The sequence below is a fragment of the Numida meleagris genome, unplaced genomic scaffold (assembly GCF_002078875.1).
Source record: "Numida meleagris isolate 19003 breed g44 Domestic line unplaced genomic scaffold, NumMel1.0 unplaced_Scaffold293, whole genome shotgun sequence".
NCBI lineage: Eukaryota > Metazoa > Chordata > Aves > Galliformes > Numididae > Numida > Numida meleagris.
The window spans coordinates 123,210-142,251 of record NW_018364539.1 but is presented as its reverse complement, the minus strand read 5'-3'; the positions used below and the strand labels follow the sequence as shown (position 1 = coordinate 142,251).

The 19,042-nt window shown below is 44.7% G+C and overlaps 1 protein-coding gene across 1 annotated transcript in view; it reads left to right on the top strand.

The window, feature by feature from the left end:
* The window catches only part of LOC110391079 (synaptotagmin-16-like), a 45,479-nt gene extending 27,049 nt beyond the window's left edge, over nt 1–18,430 (top strand). Inside the window, 1 exon segment of the mRNA XM_021382804.1 lies at nt 10,709–18,430. Coding sequence (XP_021238479.1) covers nt 10,709–11,022 — 314 coding nt within the window. The 3' untranslated portion in view covers nt 11,023–18,430.
* Nucleotides 18,431–19,042: the final 612 nt, after the last annotated feature.

Below are 19,042 nucleotides of genomic sequence, written 5' to 3'. Positions count from 1 at the left end.
TCTTCAGCTTGCAAAATGCTAAGATTGCTTTTGCAAGGTGCTGTGCTGATTGTCCCAGTGCTAGCAAATACTTGTGTAATATTTCAGTATTCAGACATGAAAACTTAAGTTTCTACTGAACTGCTTCAGCATATTCCAGAAGTAATCTGACCAGTCAGTCCTCCAAGAATTAAGGGCAAGTCTGTGCAACAGTAAAACATGTGACCTTGGTCTGTGCAGCCCTTGCTAGTCTCATATGAGCTGTGACAACATGGGTAGATCTCCTGGGGATTAACTGAAAGCAATGGTATCATTTGTGTTTTGTTAAAAGTTTCAAGTCAGAGCAGTTGTAGTCAGTTTAAAGGAGAGGTAGGCGAAGTCTTGGGTTTACAGGTGTTTTATGTATGCTGCAGAATAGATACACTCTTAAATGAAAGTAGTCCCAATGTAGGTCCAAGTTAATTTGCTGCAGTTTTTCTGCTGTATTTTCATTCATCTGCCTGTGGTCTTGGAGTTTTGTCACATAACTGCCTGAAGGGCAGGATTATGCAGCACTTCTGTTTCTATATCAGGCCCTGCTAAAGTCTTGTATCTAGCTGAGTCAGGAAACTGTAATGCCCCACACTTTCCCTGTAAATGAAATGCTTGCACTGCAAAGAACTCAAATAATTGGCATCCAGTTTTCTACCTACAGTATAATGATCAAATGACTGGCATTTGTTGGTATTCTTCTGAAGAATGTCTTTCTGGGTGCTTATTGTGTAGCACTGTGTGTTGCAGTAAGCTGAGCAACCCTTTAATTCATTGAGTGCTGGGGAATTGTATCAGTCCTGGGCCTCTTGGATGGGAGTTGGCAGATTAACCATGTGCATGTAGGTTTGCTTTCAGCACGGGTTACCTACCCTGTTCAGATGTCCCATTCAGCTTTTAAATGATGGGCACACAGAAAAACAGTAGGTTGGTTGACAGCATCTTTAAAGCTGATAAGCATTTTGTGTGTGTGTGTTGATAAGAAGAGAACAAGTCCAGTGTGTGAGAAAAGAAGGCATTCTTTAAGGGAGTTTCTACTTTAAATTCTGTCTGAATTTTCTGCTTTCTGTGTCTGTGGGGCTTCAGATAAGCCTAGTTAAATCAGTTCGATAAGCTAGCCAAAGTCCTCTGTCAGCTACCCAAACTAATATTGCTGACAGTGTTTCATAACAAATTTTCCCTATCTTTGATATTAAGGCCATCTTGAGTTGGCCCTTTGCATCCTTTCTATACGCGGATCAACTACAGAATTATCAAGCCTGCTATGTCTCAGTGTTAGGTCTGCTGTTAGGTGAAGTTCATCAGTTATTATAGAGAAGTTCTGAATCTATCACTATCTGCTTTTACTCAGTGTTTTTTCTGCATTGTACTTCTGCACCTGTAAAGTGCCCGGTAGCGTGATGAATGAGAAGAGAAAGATCCAGTGAAGCAGAAATTGAAAAAAGCTTAAAAGATGGAAGAAAGCTAGCACTTGTCTCGCATGCTGGAGTAGCATTTCACTGATAACTCCTTGCAGACACTGCAGAGGAGTGTTGTGAGGTCTGATTGTCTCTGCCTGAAACATGCTGCCTGAGTGAGATGCTCAATAAGTCCTTCACTAGGTGAAAACTAAAACTGCTGTCTCCCTTTCTGGAGGGTGAGGAGATAGCCCTTGTGTTTTCTCATATTCATCCTATCTAGAGAGTGATTTACTGCTTCCGAGTATCATGGGGATTTCAGACTTAACAGTGATTCAAGACATTTAAATACCAAGCTCAAGCTGCTATGGTGGGCATTCATTTATTGTAAGAGTTAGAGAGTCAGTGGGCAGAATCCATCTCAGTTTCCCATCCCTGCATGCACAGAGCCCAAACAGTGCCCTTATGTGGTCCTCTTGTAGCCCAGCGCATTTAGCATTGTCTGCTGCTGACTGCTGCAGCTATGGGCAATGACAGGAACATCTTCCATTGCAGCAGACTCTCCGGTTGTGCTCTTTTCCCACCTTGACCTTCTTCTCTGCCACCTGGGGTCCTGCTCAACGTCTTCTGCAGCACGTGTGCATTCTCCCTTGGCATCCTTGTGCAGGGATTTTGCTATGTGCAGAAGAAGGAGCTGGTGATTTAAGGTGTTAAAGAGTGCAGAGGTGACAAGTAATTTCTGGAGAGGGAAGGGAACACTGGAGGTGGGAAATTGTGCATATCTCTCATTTTTTCCATCTTATGGGATGCAGAGGGTTGAACCAAGTCAAATATCAAGATCATGGGTGCTTACATGGGTAATAGCTGGGTTAGGGAAGAGCTGGGCAGCTTACAGACACTTAAATCTTCCAGGCAGTGTCTTCTCTTTGAGTCACATATGTGGAATTTGAGGACAGCTTTGTCAAGGATAAACATCCAGGCATTGTTCCGGGGAATGTGTGGAGCTGCAGGCCTGAGTCCACAGTCCCTAACCATGTGAGTAGGTCCATTATCACTCAGAGCACTTAAAAGCACTCAAGAGAATGGTAGCAGCATTGGACTATATGGTAGCAGCACTCGACTGGAAATTGGCAGTGTCTGCCAAAAAGCCTCATGCAGAAAAGCATCTAGAGGTTTGTCAGATGGGGGCAGCCCAGGTATTTTAACACTTAGTGATGTATGTGATGTGTTGTGCACCTCATTTTCTTTGATTCTTGTTAAAGTCATTAGCCTGCTTTATCATTTCACAGCGGTTTGTATTTTGGTCTTAGAAGAAGAAAACCCAGCATGTTCATTTGAAGAATGCTTATTGTAAAGAAAATAACAAGAGAATCGTGCAATGCTAGCAGACACGTCTTTAAACATTTGTAACTGGTTACAGATTATTTGCATGTTGTAGTAGTACCTTGGGATTGTAGTGATGGACCAGGGGTTATTTGCACTAGTCAGTGTGTAAGCACGCAACAGAGAGGTGGTCTCTGCCCACATGATGCTTAACTTTCACCAGCTGCTCTGGGTGCAGCTCTCTTTCCTCTAATCCAGCCTTTGCTTTTTCCCCTTCACATTTATTTTAGGGTTTATGTCTGTATGTAATGCGAATGGAGAAGGACTATTGTAAAAAGATATTCCTTTGTCTAAGAAAAGTCCTCCAAGCTTTTCTGCAGCTGCAGAATTAATCACATGTAATAATTACATCCATACATGATCATTATTATACCAGTAGCATATTAACCCCATTAAGCAAGTACAATAACACTCTGGGAAAGACAGGAGGGAGAAAGAACAAGCTATCAGAATTTCTATTGGGAAGAGGAGGAATTCTTAGAGTAAAAATTTGTGTGTTCCTGAGCTGCAGATAACAACACCAAGGAATACAGAAGGTGCTCAAGTAGGAGAATTTGAGTCCTTAGATGGTATTTCTTGGTCAGGTACCAGGGGGCTTGAAAGATATTAGTGAATTTTTTTATCAGCTTCTTTGTGAAGAAAGTTATTATCCTGGAGGACTAAGACAGGTTAATTTCTTTAATTGATTCCACTAAGGCCAGGAAACTGAATAAAAAAATAACCAACATGTCTGGCACTGAACAGGAAGCTTGCTTGAGCTCCTAAAGCTTTGTAACTCATGATCCTATCTCATCAGTGATAAAAGGGGGATTTGTACCAGGGTGAGCTGGGGTGGATTCAGTCTTGAGAGCTCTGTAAACAGAGCAGTAGAGGTGTTGGGCAACTATTCAGTGCGGAGTACTTGCCAGTTGGTCAGAGTAAGCTTGTACAAGACCACTTCTGCATCTTTTCATTGTCTGTCCTTGGATAGGTCTTGAATCAACTTAAGATACGCTGAGAAAGCTTTGTTTGGGCTAGTATAGATGAGGCCAGCTGTGAGGAGTCCCAGAAGGATGTCTCAATAATGAGCAGCTGGACACTGGTGTGGGAGATGAAGTGTGGATAAGTGTAAGTTATTGTGTTGTGAAATCCAGACTTAAGTCATGGGTGGACTCAGAGCCGCTTGGGAGTGAGATATTAGGCTTATAAGAAATACCTTCTGAGAAAAAAAGTCAATCAAATGTGTATTATATAGAAAAGAAAACGAAAAATCTGTATTTGACTGTAAATATCCAAGTGCCTGCATAATGAATATCATACACGGTTCTGGCTCCCTCCATTCAAATAGAATATTGGCAGGATTGGAGAGGTGCAGTGGTGAATGACAGAGATACTCAGAGGTATGGGAACAGCTTCCAGCAAGCTGCAGTGGATAACCTGGGCCTCCAGTGATGCTGCAAGAAGTGGAAGAAGGGGGATTTCATGGTGGTCTGTGAAATCCTAAGTGTTGTGGAAGTGAGCTGGCAACAAATTACTCACTGTCTCTCCTGATGAAAAAAAAATGGTTTTAAAATGAAGTGAGGAGGTAGCAGGCTCTGAGGAGGAGAGAGCTCTTCACACAGTACATACTCACACTGTCATGTGCCTCACTGCAGAATACTGTGAGTACTAGTTCTGCTTGAGTTCAGCAGGACAAATCCATGAAGATGCACTGAGAACCACAGAAATACAAAGGTTGCCTCTAACTAAGGAAGATCTTGAGTCACAGATCACTGGAGCTTGGGAGAGTATTTGGAAGAGAATCAGTATATGCTGTATTTGTGTAGACTTACTAAGGCAGGTGGTGTTGGGTGGTCTGACTTGGTACAACTCTTCCCTATGAGACACATGAGACCTGGCGCTGAAAACCAAGGCACAGAGTGATGGACTTGTAAGGAGCAGTAGTGAGATTTTTGAGGTGGATGTTCTGCAGTAATTAAACATCCAGTGATATCTTGCTCTTGCAGTGATCTGGTATCACTTTGAATAGTTTTGTATTTCTAAAAGTCTGCGATGGTATTACATTGTCATGTGTAAAGTGAAGATATTTCTGAACTAGAGGAGTACATTTAAAGCTGAGCGCATGGTGATGCCTCTCCTGCTCCCATAGCTGTGAACAAGAGGAAAAATCTTTTTTTCCCCCTCCCAAAATAAGCAGAAGACAAAGCAGTTGCTCCCGGGGTAGAATTCTGATAATTCCAAATCTGTTGGAGCTGAATGTTTAATGCAAATCAACAGTAACTCCACAGAGCAGCATATGCAGGAGATCTGATGACAGGCCGTATAATAAAGCCGTGCCCATGGGCACCATTGCTGGAGGTGAGAACAGCCAAACTTAAGCATCCTTACATCATGCTGCAGCAGAGCTACTGCTCCCGTTGCTGAGAAGCTGGGCATTCATGCTTTCTGATACACTCTCACTTTAGTTCCCATTCTCTCCGAGGCAGCAGCAATGCATAGAGCATACAGTGCATTGTAAGAAGTGTTGAAAATGCCCTTTTTAGAGGACAAACCCTGAACATCTGGGGAGGTGCCTGTGTTGCACTTCAGGTGCGTAAGCACAGACTGAAGCTGCACCTTCTTGGGGTCAGGGAGGTGGCTGCTGGCTCCACAGTCAGCAGGTGTCCTAGCTTAGGGCTGACTCTGTGAAACCCACTTTGCTGGGCACAAGGGTTGTGTCAGCAGTTTGGACCGCCAAGGGCCTGTGCTCGGAGGCTGTCTGGAAGCAGCTTTTCTTCCTCAGAGACCTTGCTTCCTGGGAGCCTTACCTCCTGCCCCTCCGCAGCCCCTCCCCTCACACCAAACAAGTCATTTATGCTGGCAATTCCCTTCCAGGGAGCAGTGTCCTCCTTTCTGCTGCCTTTTAAATGAAAGGCATTGCTGGTCTGTTCTCCAGTGACTCACGCATTGCAAGGAAGGCTGCCAGATCCCAGCCTCGTGCAGGAGAGCTGCCAGCCACGGCAGAGCAGACCTGAGTGGCAGAGACTCGGTGGAAATGGGGAAAGAAATTTGGCTCCTCAGCAACGTAGTAGGCAGATCTCAGTGCTTGTATAGTAAATAGAGTAGGCCACAAGCTGCCTCTGGCCTAATGTAGATTCTCCCAGTGTGGGGCTGGGGAAAAAAGCTGGAGTCTAACTCTCCTCTGTGCTCTTTTCCTGGTACAGCTGCAGCGAGCCAGGCCCAGTGGTCTCTGCCCCAGGGTGGCACCATGGGGAGGTAAGGCCGTGGACTAATGGAGAGAGCCTTCTGGGACAGGTCAGTTGGAGCCAGTGGAGATATCAGTGAAGATCTCTCTACTCAGCACAGAGTATCATAGAATCAAAGAATACTCTGAGCTGGAAGGGAGATTGAGTCCAACCCCTTGCTCCACACAGGGCCATGCAAAATCCAAGCCCTGTGTCTGAGAGCATTGTCCAAATGCTCCTTGAACTCTGGCAGCTTGAGGTTGTGACTACATATTAGACTGGATTGCAGCATGCTGGCATGGTTATACTTGTTTTGGAAATGAGTTAGCTTGCCTGGAGTGAGGCTTGGAGAGTCCTTACTGCTCTGCATGGGCTATACCCTGCCGTCCACAGCCTGAGAGGTCAGGAGGCTTTGGTTGTTTGTTTTCTTTCTAAATATAAATTCAAGGAGGGAGTTGGACCCTTTGATATTGTGGTGTTTTTGTTCCCTGGTCAGTGTTATTAATAGTGGTGAAGCTTAGGATAAGTGAAAGCAGAGCTCTCACTGTGCTCTATGCTCCAAAAACAGGAGCATATAAATTATGGTTGATTATTCCCCTGAGTTGTCATTATCGGTTAGTTCCCTTGGAAGGATGATGACAGAAATGGGTCATTAGAAGAATCACGGATAAACTGATTGCCTTTGCAGATGAGCTCTCAAGAGGTGTTTTATGGTTGGGGCGCTGTTGACGGAGACAGAGCAGTCTGCATGAGAAGATGTTTGGCCAAGTCTCTGGAGTAATGCACAGCGCCAGCCCAAAATGTGTCTGACTTCTTGCAGCATCCCTTAATTTAGTGCTTCTCACTCTGGGATTAAATGCAGAAGTGCTGATATTTTGTGTACGTGAACGCAGTTCACTCCACTCATTCCAGGGATGAAAGACGACTTGAAAGTAAAAATGATCCATAGCAAGAACTTCCTTAGGTGGATGTGGTGCTAAAATTGGTCTTGGCAAAATTCAGCTTTGTTCCTGCTTCTTCACAGACTTTTGTTGCAATCTCATCCACTCCCAGCTATTAAGAGGTCTGGCTCTTCTTTCTGTCAGTGAGTTAGGTCCCTAAAGAGAAGGCAGGCTCTTCGGTATTTTAAAGGAAACCTGATCTCTCTTCTCCTTTTGTGCATGACAGAGGTGGCGTGAAAGTAAATATACTGAAGAGTGCAAAGTGCTGAGATACCACAGTAATGAGGCCATTACTGAATCTGGGCATGTAATTAGATGGAAAATGTTTGCCTTCATAATGAATAGATGCTCTCACACATACATTCCTCAACAAATTGGCAGATTCATCCTTGCTCTAGTTCCACTAATCTCACCATGTATCCAGGGATGGATTTTTTTGGCAAAGCCAACCAAAGGGGAAAGCTTTCCAGCTCAGAGAACCAAAGGACGAGGAGAACTAGAAAGTGTTTTCTAATGAGACACCTAAGAAGGTGCTGAAAGGAGCACAATGCAGTAAGGGCAAGTGAGCTACAATCTTAAAATGTGGTTAGTGAAGCAGAATAACAGGTCTGCTTCATACATACCAGCTCTGCAAAGCAAATTTCACATGCTAAATATATTATCCACACCTACTCCTTTATTTCTGTTCAGGCTAGCTCAATTCTTTTGGCTGGTAAAATACACCCAGTGGAATAAATCTGAGAAGAGTTTGCAGCCTGATGTTGTCACTTGCACTGGTTTTGCTCTTGTGTTTACATGGGAATGAGTAAGGCTCCTGGTATTAGCTCTGTACAGAGCTTATTCTCCTTCCAGCTTGCACATTCTCACCTTATTCAGATGATATGTATAGAAGACCAACCTCGGTACTGTGCAGAGAGGGCTTTTCTGCAGAATTATGTAGCAGAATGTGATGTGTATTAAGCCTAATTTTCTGATTTTGATTTTGCTTGGTTTAAGTCATCAGCTATGCCGTGCTCATTTGTCTTTAAAACCAGCTATGTTACTCCCTGCTTGCAAAAATTGAGGCCTCAGGCAGGGGTGTGGATCCTAGAATTCAGCTGCAAGGAACCAATCTATTCATTACCTGGAAAATTAACTAGGACATCGTGGAACAGGATCCTGTGAGGTTTAAGCTGTGGCACTTGCTTTTATGTTAAAATGTAAATCATCTCTAGTAGCCACACTGTCTACTAGATAGCTGCTGAACTATGCTGTATGCCTCTTTGGCAGAATTGGCTATAACTTGGTTGACTCTGTAGGGGTCTGCTGAAATGTTTGTGCCTGAGGTTAGGTGTGATGAATCCCACCTGAGCTGTCAGTGCTGGCAGTAAGAAGGGAGGATGATAGAAAGGTTTACTGAGAGGAAAATCTAGACCTCAGTCCTCTCCCCTTCTTCTCAGTAGAAGAGATTCAGGCATGTGTGGGTGACTCTTCTCCTCCATGGCATGGGAAGATAGATAAGCTAAAAAAGTCTTTCATCTGCTCTTAGCTGAGTTTCCAGGTCCTGTGCAGAGGTGGGCTAACAGTGAGGGCATTTATAGCAGCCCTTGGCCGTACGCCGCTTATCAACTCTGCCTGGCCCAGCACAGCTGGGGATGCCCCACAGCAGCTGCTGAGGGGTCCCTGGTCCCTCTGCTTCCCTCTGCCCACTCCTGGCTGGGGCAGGACCTTTCCAGTACTGCTCCATGGCCCAGCTCTGCCCTTGCTGCAATCCCAGCCAAATTCCCTTACCCTCAAAAAAGCAGTTCTCAGAGGGTGGTAGGGAAAGGGCTGTGACACCGAGGATGTATCTGCAGGAAAATGGAGGTATTGGGCAAGGAGCAGAGAGGGCCTCATCTCCAAGAATTCCTGTGTCCCAGCACTCTACTCTCTTACGCGCCAGCAGAAATGAGCATCTTCAGCTTTCTGCCTGCACATGGGATTGGTTTGGAAAATGTACTGAAATTATGTAAATGTAAGATTTCAATTTTTAAAGGAAATACATTTTGAAATTTAAACAGGGAATTGTTCTGCTTAGCTGCTTGCTTGTGTTGGAAAATAAGCCTGGCTGAATTTTTAGCTATTTTGAAATTCCCCCCTCACAAATAAGGGTGAATGGACTAAAAAACAGAGAGGAAAAAGAAAACACAACTTTCTACTCCCCATGTATCTTTAATTGTCAGTGCAAAGCGAAGTGACACATCTGCAAGTACTGCAAGAAATTGTGTCTGGTAGTTAACTTGCTTGGTTTCACACTGAGTTGAGCTGGAGCAGAGAGTTCTCTCTTGCAGGCTTTGTTTCTGATGGATCTGAAGTTGTTAGAGAATTCAATCCCTCAGCATCACCAAAACTGAATATTACTGTGGGAATTAGTCCACCTCTCAGTGAAGCACCTCTTAGTGAAGTAGCTCTTTCCTTCCCAGCTACAATCAGCAAAGTATTTCACGTCAGAGCTCTGCTTTTCTGTCTAACGAGTAGGTCTTTGTTGGCAAGATCTACTCATCTCCAGTGTTACGCTGGGAGCCAGATTGGCACCGCTAGCTAATGATTGGACTGAACTTTCTCCACAGAAACTCGATAGCTGTACAGCTGTGCATACTCACAATTTGCTCCTCGATTGTCAGTCTCCTGACAGCTTTTTCAGTGGAACAGTTTGAGGAGCGGAGAGCCCCGCTTTGGAGACACAGAAGTGTTTTCACACCTGAAGTGTAATTTCACACCTTGTGTCGCTCAGCAGATAAGTGCATAAAATAGCACATCAAACGGGAACACAAGAGGATAGACGTGCTGCAGACAAGAGACCGTAGCTTGTTATTTATTTCCTATCTTCAGCACACTCTGAAATAATAATCACTTGCAGAAACCCAGGCACAGATTTACAGAGGGGTTAGGAGAGGACTTTTCTTGCCAAGTGATTTGCTACCGTTGGTTGCAGAGCAAGGTGAAAGATTTCACTGAGCTGGGTCTATGGAGCAGTGGGATCACAGAGCTCTGCCTGGGACCACATCATTAGCCAACATGTACCAGACGTGGGATCATTAGCACAGGAGGCAGCAAGAGTTTTAAGGGTGAATTTATGGAAATATTGAATTAGACCATCCCTTCCCTGTATCTACTTATCATTTTTACTCTTTGCATTGACTCAAATAATGAATAAAATTGACCTTAAGTCCAAAAGAAATAAGATGAAAATTTGGAACAGGTCTTGAAACCATCATGTGAGGTCAAATCATTTCACTCCCTCTTTTTCAGGACCATTTTTGTTTGCTGTTTCAAATAAGAGGTCAGAGGCTTTTTTTTTTTTTTTTTTTTTCCAAAGGAAAGTGATGAAGAGGCAAGTGCAGTCAAGGGCAGCCATGGCAAGACAGCTCCAAAGCTTTGTTGTGAGGGAGAGGAATGGAAGGTGCAGACACACCATTTGGTATGGAGAATCCATGGAGTTGCTCATAGATTCAGTTAGCCTTAGGTTTCCTAGACTTGAGAACCAATTTTCATGCTTTCTTCCAAGAGCATAGGTCTGGAACACACATTTGATTCCTTCCTTTCTTCTCCCCAGCTGGATATGAGGAAATCCAAAGGATTCTCTCATCTGCTGCTCTTCATCCCATGGATGAAGGAGATAGGTCCAACCCTCATCTTTTATGCAGTGCAGACAAAACTGCTCTGCTTGGAGTTTTTTGGTGATTTTTGACTACTTGGGGCTTTCATTTAATCTGTTAACTTTACCAAACATCTTATTTCCTCTGTTTTGTCCTAGATACCTATGGAAAGCTTTGCCTGCTCAACTCTGTGGGCCAGGAGATGTCTCGCTGCAAGACCTCCATCCGTCGAGGGCAGCCCAACCCCGTCTACAAGGAAACTTTCATCTTCCAGGTTGCCCTCTTCCAGCTCTCCGATGTCACACTAATGATCTCCATATACAACAAACGCAGCATGAAGCGCAAAGAGATGATCGGCTGGATCTCCATGGGGCAGAACAGCAGCGGAGAAGAAGAGCAAAGTCACTGGCAGGAGATGAAGGAGTCAAAGGGGCTGCAGGTCTGCAGGTGGCACACACTGCTGGAGTCCTAATGGTAACCAGGGCAGCCTGTACATCCTGGGACCATGGGCTGTCTTCCCTCATTCTCAGTCACAGGAAGCAGCTGTCCCATGGCACGCACTGTGCTCTGACTGGTCATGGACCCTTTAACCTGACTTTTCAGTATCTTCTGTCAGGCATTGAAAGTGACAAGGCCTGGGAAGCAAGTTTAGTTCTTGTCTTTCCAGGTTGCCCCACGTTTTCCACACCCAAATAATTAACCTTAGGAAAAGCAGTGGGCAAACCTACGAGATCCTCTCTTTGGTCCTCATCTTGCTCATTTTATCGTATGTCTGATCATCACAGTTTAATTTTCATGCTGTTTTCTTCTGGAGTAAATTCTCTGATCCCTCCCTTATTTATATTAATGAAGTTTGCAAATATTCTTGACACGCAGATAGCTCACAGATAGGCTAAGCTGCATGCAAATCACATTTTCTCTCTTTTATTATCATATTTTTTAAATCCTAGAAATGAACATTCGGTACCATTATAGACTGGATTTTTCAGGCAGCATGGGAAAGCACTGTTGAATTCTCTGTCAACTTTAAAGTGCCTAGGCATTATTACTGTTTCTGATACTATCTGATAGTGTTTATTTGAACTTAATACTGCCAGTATTCTTAATTAGGCATCCTGTGCACTTGTTAGCCTCTATTGCCACAGAGATTGCATGAAGGATAACTAATAGCAGTTTTATATCGTGACTATACAATGCATGTTTGGATGCTTACTTGAAGTTCAAGGCTTCTGTCATCATGAATACCAAAAAACAAAGACCAGAACAAGCTGCACGTCCACCTTTGTGCCTGAATCGCTCTCTGCGTCATTGTTTTGAACATGTGTTATTTTGTTCTGTAAAAGTGAGTTTCATTCAGAAAAGCATTTCTGTGAGCATTATACAGAAAGGCTTTTGATCCATGATTTCTCTGTTGTTCAGTTAAGCACAACTCAAGTTTGCTGAGGGCTCTTGTTCAAATGAGCTATCTGTAGTATCTTTGGGGGCTGGAAAGAGGACCATTTTTGGCATGTTGAGCAGTAAAGAATGCCAGGCCGAGCCACCTCATCTTTGGAGCAGACTCTCCTACAAGAATAAGTAGGATAGGATCCAGGGCACCCCTCCTAGAGGGGCTGCTTGCAGGGAGCAGGCTCGCTGGATGAAGTGATGACATTTTTATGTAGTTACTTTTTGGACCATTTTGTCATTTTCTGTGTTACTCATTTTTCCCATCTCCATGAGTTAAAGTTGTAGAGTCAGTGGTTAGGGAAGAAGTCTTCATCTGCTTGACTACTGAATGTTGAGTTGTCATTAGCTGTTGGAAAACTGCATGTGACACAGTGGAGGATTCTCTTGGGCAGTGATGGTGTGTAGACAGAAAGGTGCCAGGATATTCACATACCATCAGCTGCCTCATTTTGATTCCCTGAGCTCTTTAGAAGAGGACCAGCATTTCTTATTCCTTCTGATGATAGGAAGGAAATACTTTGCTGAAAAGGTTTCTCTGTTCTGAATCGCCTCATGTTTTGTTTTTGTCATTTACTAGCCTGGCACCAAATTCTGCCTCCTGCACTGCAGCTGTCTCCTTCCATTCAATGGTGCTGTGCAAGTTTCAGCACTGGCTGTTTAACCAAAATTGAGCCTGGGTGCTGGTTTGCATCACACCCAGGCTAGCAATCACCCAGTGGGCAGTGGTGTGGTAGATGCAGGTTATCACTTGGCGTAATACACACAGGCTTTGTCTTTCCTCACGAGGCAGTCCAACAAGTGAGGATAATCTGTCTGAAGAAGGACTTCTGGTGTGGGTGAGACAAACCTTATAGATCGTGGCTTTGTATGTTCTTACACTTACCTGAGCATCATTTTCCAGTGAGACTGGTGGCCATCCTATGCAGGAGGATTGTCCTCCACCACCTAGATAAGCTGGCACAATACCTGCTTTGCACGACTGGAGCTTTGAATCACAAATCAGGATCTAACCCAAATAGAACGACATTTTTGACTGCACTGTTAATTCTGCCGTGTTACCAATAGGAGAGATAACAAGCATGTGAGTGGTAATAAGCAAAACAGGTCTGAATGTGGCTTTTTTACCATATATTTTTCTTCTGGAAAAAGTACAGAAAACAGACCAAATCAAAGGGTGCGTTTGCTGATTTCAGTTGTTTTCCAGTCTCTGCCTTTTTTTCCTAAACTGCATAAAATGTATATACAAGTGTTTATAAGTAATTTTATTATCTGAGATGTGTATGTATAATAAACTTATTCAGATTCTCATAGTATCTTCCTGAACCTGTGAAGTGTTGCTTATGGTTAATTTAATGATTAGCTAAGGGAAAGGTATAAATTGGTAGTATGTTTCACAAGTGAACTGGAGATAACCCAGATTTATAATTGTGTGATTAAAAAGAATTATTGGAAAGGCTAGTTTTAAAAAGCAATGAAGTGGACTAATTTTGGGCTTGCGTGCTGTTTTCATATCTAGATCTTTTCTGAAGATGCAGCAGAAGCTGAATTGAGTTTTAAGGTATATTTCCACCATGGAGTATTAGGAGGCAGAAGAAAGCAAGAGACAACAGCATACATAAGAGTCTGTTAATATCTAAGCACATGTTAAAACTGGGCTCTCAGATGGAAGCAGCTTCCTGCATCATTGCAATAATGTTTTGACCTGATGTTTTACAAGAAAAAATTGGAGGGACGGAGGAAAGGATGAGGTGAAGGGGAGCATTGTTTGGAGCTGCTGCTAAAGCAGTTGGCACATCCATGCCTCGAGCAGTACATCTGCAAAGTTCATTACATTCCTACTGGAGCACAGAGGATTTTATGAATCTTGGGATGAACAGTGTTGAGGGTGCTCGTGTTTGCTAGCTGTATTTTGGGACTTTTGTTGGTTTTCTGGTTCATTTTTCTTTACAGTACTGACTATCTGTGAAATGAAGAAGGCTTAGCTGCAGCTCCCCTTTATTTCAGAGCTCCCATAATTCTTTTTATAGACAGATTGAATTAGTTATTGCTAACATTGATACACGCCGGCCTTGTGCTCCTGATGTTTCTCATGTAAATACCACTGCCCTTTCAGTCACTGCTATAACCCCTCGTTTCCTTTAGAAGTGGCTGAGAAGCCTGAATTTCCAGACACGCTTCCATCCCTTGGGAGTCTTGCCTCACACTTAGCTCTCCATAAGCGATGGCCACTGGAGCTGGGCCTTGTGCCCTGCTGCCCTCCATCCCCATGAGGCTCCATGAGGTGAGCAGCTGACCTGCTTCTGGGAATGCCTGGGCACTTGCATGGCCTGACTACGCAGGCTTCCTAATGGGTGTTTTCTAAGACAGTTTATCTCCTTTTGACATCACTGTGTGGAATCCCCTAAGAGGTTATTTGGATTTTCTTCTCTAGACGGGGAAAAAAAGAAAAAAGTTCCAAAACCACAAAACCGTTGTGTGGGAAGGAACTAACTGCACTGGCTTAAACCCAGAATGCTGTGGGCAAAGTGCTCTGGATCCATCTCTATCTCGAGCAGTGTCGCTCAGCTAGCTGCAGTCTGTTCCTTCCTTGGTCTCTCTCCAGCAGCACATCCCTGTCCCGCTAGGCTCTCTGCTGTTATTTTATTTCTTGTTTTTAATGTGTATTGACAACAGAACAGAATGATCTCACCGCGTTTGTATTCTCTGCAATAATGCCGACTTTCAACTGATGCCCACAGAACCGAGTACCTCTTTTAGCCCGCTGTGCTGCAGCGATAGCTGACTGACGTGCCTGTTTGTGAAGGCTTTCTCTGGACGGTCTGCTGCACGATTTGATTAGTTTGGGTTTCCTTTCTACTTCTGGCTTTAATTACTCGGGCCCTGCTGTGCACAGCTCCTTTGCAAGGTGATGTGGCTGTGCGGTTCCTGGGGCATGGAGGGCAATGGGTGGAGGTAGGGAACCTGCTTTGGCAGGGGGTCGGACTGCACGATGCCCAGAGGTCCCTTCCAACCCCTACGATTCTGGGGTTCTATGAGGTAATTTGGTGTTTTTAATGGCTGCAGCGCCCGAGGAGTTACTTGGTGCTTTGTGTAACTGATTGATCTTCAGTCATGAATGCCTTCAGATGTTCTTAGACTTGCAGAACCGTAGGCTGCCAGCTGCTATCGATCATCTCTCCAGCACACGGCCCAAGGTGGCTGCTTGGCAGAGGAGGCCTTTCCTCTGGTGGCAGCTCGTTTCTCCTTCAGCTGAAGCTGGCTCTGGCCTTGGAGCTCACGTGCCTGCAGAGCTTTCCTCACTCCCGTATTTAGCATCATGTTTAATCTGTATGATCACCGCACTTCGTCTCCCTGCCTCTCAGCTGCCTCCTGCCTTTCGCACAAATTGGGGCCATAAAGGCTGAGCGAGGCCTTGTGGCTGTGTCCTGAGGTGCTTGCCCCCAAGGCCTCCACGCTTATGAAGTGGGAACGGTGCTGGTTGGGTTGCGATGCTTTAATGTTTACAAGGTTGTGACACCCTTTCAGCTCCGTGTGGACAGAGCTAAGGGTGGAGGAAACAGCCTCTTCTGTTTGGTTCCTTCTAGTTTTTTTTTTGTGTTCTGTAAAAGGACAGCAGAGCCTGAAGAAATTAGTATGCAGGAACATCCGCTTTCCCTTTAAAATGTACTGAGTGTGATGTTTGCTACTATGGTTTGAGGGGAAGAAAAAGCAGCCAGGGTTTGTAGAAGAGCTTGCTCTTTGAGGGAGGCAGGATTTTCCCTGCAGCGAGAGCTACCCACCGGAACGTTCTCGTACCTCAGGCAGCGATGTTGGCATCCAGCTGATCTTCTTCAGTGATAAATGCAGCCAGAAGCTGACAGGTCTTACAGCTTGGAAAGAAATACAGGATAACTCCGTGTAGCTGATGTGGGCTTTTATTGGGAACCTGGTGCAGATTTAGCAGGCGGTTGTGCAAGGAGTGAAAGCCCCCAGTGGTGGTCAGGATGGTGGTGGAGAGGGAAGGCTGAGTGCTCACACTGGTGCCAAGATGTGGGTTTGCTGTTTCACATTTCCCACCTCAGTTCCTTAGTTCCAGAACTGCTGAAGGCATACAGCACTTTCTTTTTTTTTCTACTTTTTTTTTTTTCTCCCCAGCACAGAGTGAGCTCGTGCCTTCCCGCAGCCTACACTGTAGATCTTAAGAAATGAATGTGTAAATATTTTGTCTCTCACAGCAGCCCAAGGTCATCTTTCTGGAACAGCAAACAGGCACAGAATCCAAAGAAGATCAGTCCGTCATGTGAGTAAGGTTAGCATCTGCACTTACAAATGACAAAGGCTATTAATCCTCATGCTGTAATCCCCAAGCTGTTTGCCAGCTGGCAGCAGGAAGATGTTCCTGCTCAGCCCACACAGCTATCCATGTTTTTTCACCTTTGTGAAGCAGATATAGGTCAATGCTGTACCCTGGATAAAGAACTTGGTAGGCATCATTCATCTCTTCTGTGTTCCAGTCTCTCTCTTCTCCATGCAAACCACCTGTCTGGATTGGGATGCGGCAGGAATGCTGCAGACTTTGCCCCCACCCCCCAGAATAGGAGGCTGAAGGTCAGGCTGTTTCCCCTGTGCTCCTACATGGGAGGAAAAATCAGGGAATACCCAGCAGTTGGGTATGGCAGGTAAAAGTTCAGCATGAGATTTTCAATCATCATCTGGGGACCAGTGGTGAATTTGGGTCCTGCCTGCCATGGGGACATACCCAACCACAATCCTGCTGCTGGTGAGATGGGAGGAAGGCTGATGCAGGTGGGCCGTGGTGCTTAGTACCACCTTGCTGACAGGGTGACCATGTTGTTGTGCAATGCTGAGCATTTGGCAGCTGAGGCTGGAAAATTTCGGAATGAGACCTGAAAGCCAGATGGAGACCCACTGTTGCACATCTCTTTAGAAAATCTGAAAACAGAGTCTTGGGTCTTACTGAACAAAATTGTGGTTTGGTAGAAATTACATCTCCCAGGGCAGCTACAGGTACAAGGAGGTGCAGATGTGGCCTGGCTCCTGCATTTCCTGCTGGCTGCAAGAGATGAGTGTCACCCAGATACTAAATGCTCTGGAGGCGTCCCCTATAACTGCATACCCAGTGTGGGCTGGTCTTGTTGAGGAACAAGAGACAAAAGCTGCTGTAGCCATGGGAGAAGGGCAGGGAGGATTCAAGATTCAGACAAAAGTTGAATTCCTTGCTGAGTCCACTACCATTAATTACCCTTGACCTCCAGGGAAGGCGTTTTATTGCACGTCTCCATTTCTCAGGCTGATGAGAACATCACAAATTTCTCATTAGCAGCTGGGAAAAAATCATATAATTCTGCCTGTTTTCCTCATCCCAGTTGTTTTGTTAGCACTTTCCAGGTGCTTTTGTTTCACACCATCTCCCATCCTTTCATTAATATCTGCAGAGATCCACTCTGAGTCAGGGCCATGCCTGGCAGCAATATCTTCTGTTCATGGTGCTCAGGACAAAACCTGTTCTCCGGTCTCTTGCTGTCACTGTGTGGCATCTCAAGCACAAGGTTTCCAATTAAACCAGTCCCACCTCCTTTCTATTGGCCTCTGCTGGCACAGCTGTGGGTGTCCTGCTGGGCTCTATTCTCTGCTATGACTTTTTCCCAGCAGAATTTTGCCTTCTGTTTGTCGTGAAGAGTAAGTGACATATTCATTTGGTTTAAATACTACATGGCATTTATACATGTGTATATAAAAATGTTTTTTATACTCTTGTGCCCCCAAGGCCTTTGCATGGAAGCACGGTTCGATGTATATTTGACTGTTGATGTAAGCATACTGTACTAAATAAGTCATTCTTTAGTGCATATTGGCTTCTTTCTCTCCTGGAAGAGCACACCATTTCTGGCAGGGTAAGTTTTCATGTCTTACTGTTGCGTTTCCCACTGGGCTCTGCAGGTGCTCCAGTTGAGGTGCGCACATTCTCCCACACATCCCAGGACATGGTATAACACTTCATGTCCACAGCAAGGCTTGTGGGGCTTGAATTTGTTGTTCAATTATAAGTATGTCAATGGAAGGAGAATCGTTCATATTCTGATGGCTATACAAAACAAATTCATATCGCCTTTTCACTTCTGTAAAGGTTCAAAGATTGCACTGAAAAATGGTACCTTCTGTCTAGCTAATAAAGGACTGGAACTGACTGGTGTGGCAACTGGAATGGTATCAGCATCGTTTCACTTGCTATGTGTGATTGAAAGAGAGGAGCTGAAGTGCAAAACTGATTTTAAAAAAAGGATGAAAAATACGATGAAAAGATGTTTGGATATTCAACAGGAAGAGTGATATGGGTTTATTCTTAGCTTTTCATGTGCTTGACAATGAAACATTTTTATTCTACTTAAGTGTTAACGTGCATGAACATACAATATATTGCCTCTCGCTAATTATATGCTGTGTTAGGAATACTAATGTCTCGATGATATCTGACTGGGAAAAAAGAAAAAAAAGCATTAAACCCAGCTTCTGTAGAATTCTGGGCTGAAATCACCCGCACGCACGTACAACCGTCCACACCTTAGAAACAGTCTTATTTTGTTTCAGTGAGCAGGTTTTTATCAATAAAATAGAAGCAGATGGCTCATGTAGACATGCAAAGCCAGCGTGTCTTCCTTTGTGTTCTTACTGTGACAGAATCGAGTGAATATGCATCGAGGAGAGGTGGACGTGTTTTGTCCAGAACAAAGATGCAGGTGGCCAGTGCATAATGCATAAGTGGGGGGGAATGGGATTTATCCCCCTCTCCATCCCCGTCTGTCTGCACGTTGCCTGTCCCATGAGGGCTGCTCTTGGTTATCTGGGTCATCAGCGTGTGTTGTGTCATCAACGTGTGCTTGGTCCCTTGGGCTGTGGAGCTGACGTTGGGCTAACACGAGGCCAGGCACATCCCAGCAGCAGTGAGGGTCACGACCCTGTCTGCTGGCCGCTTGGCTTGCGCGTGCCTTTGACCGCGATGTGCTGGTGTGTAGTAGGCTTCCATCAGGTACCAGTTGTAACCCATG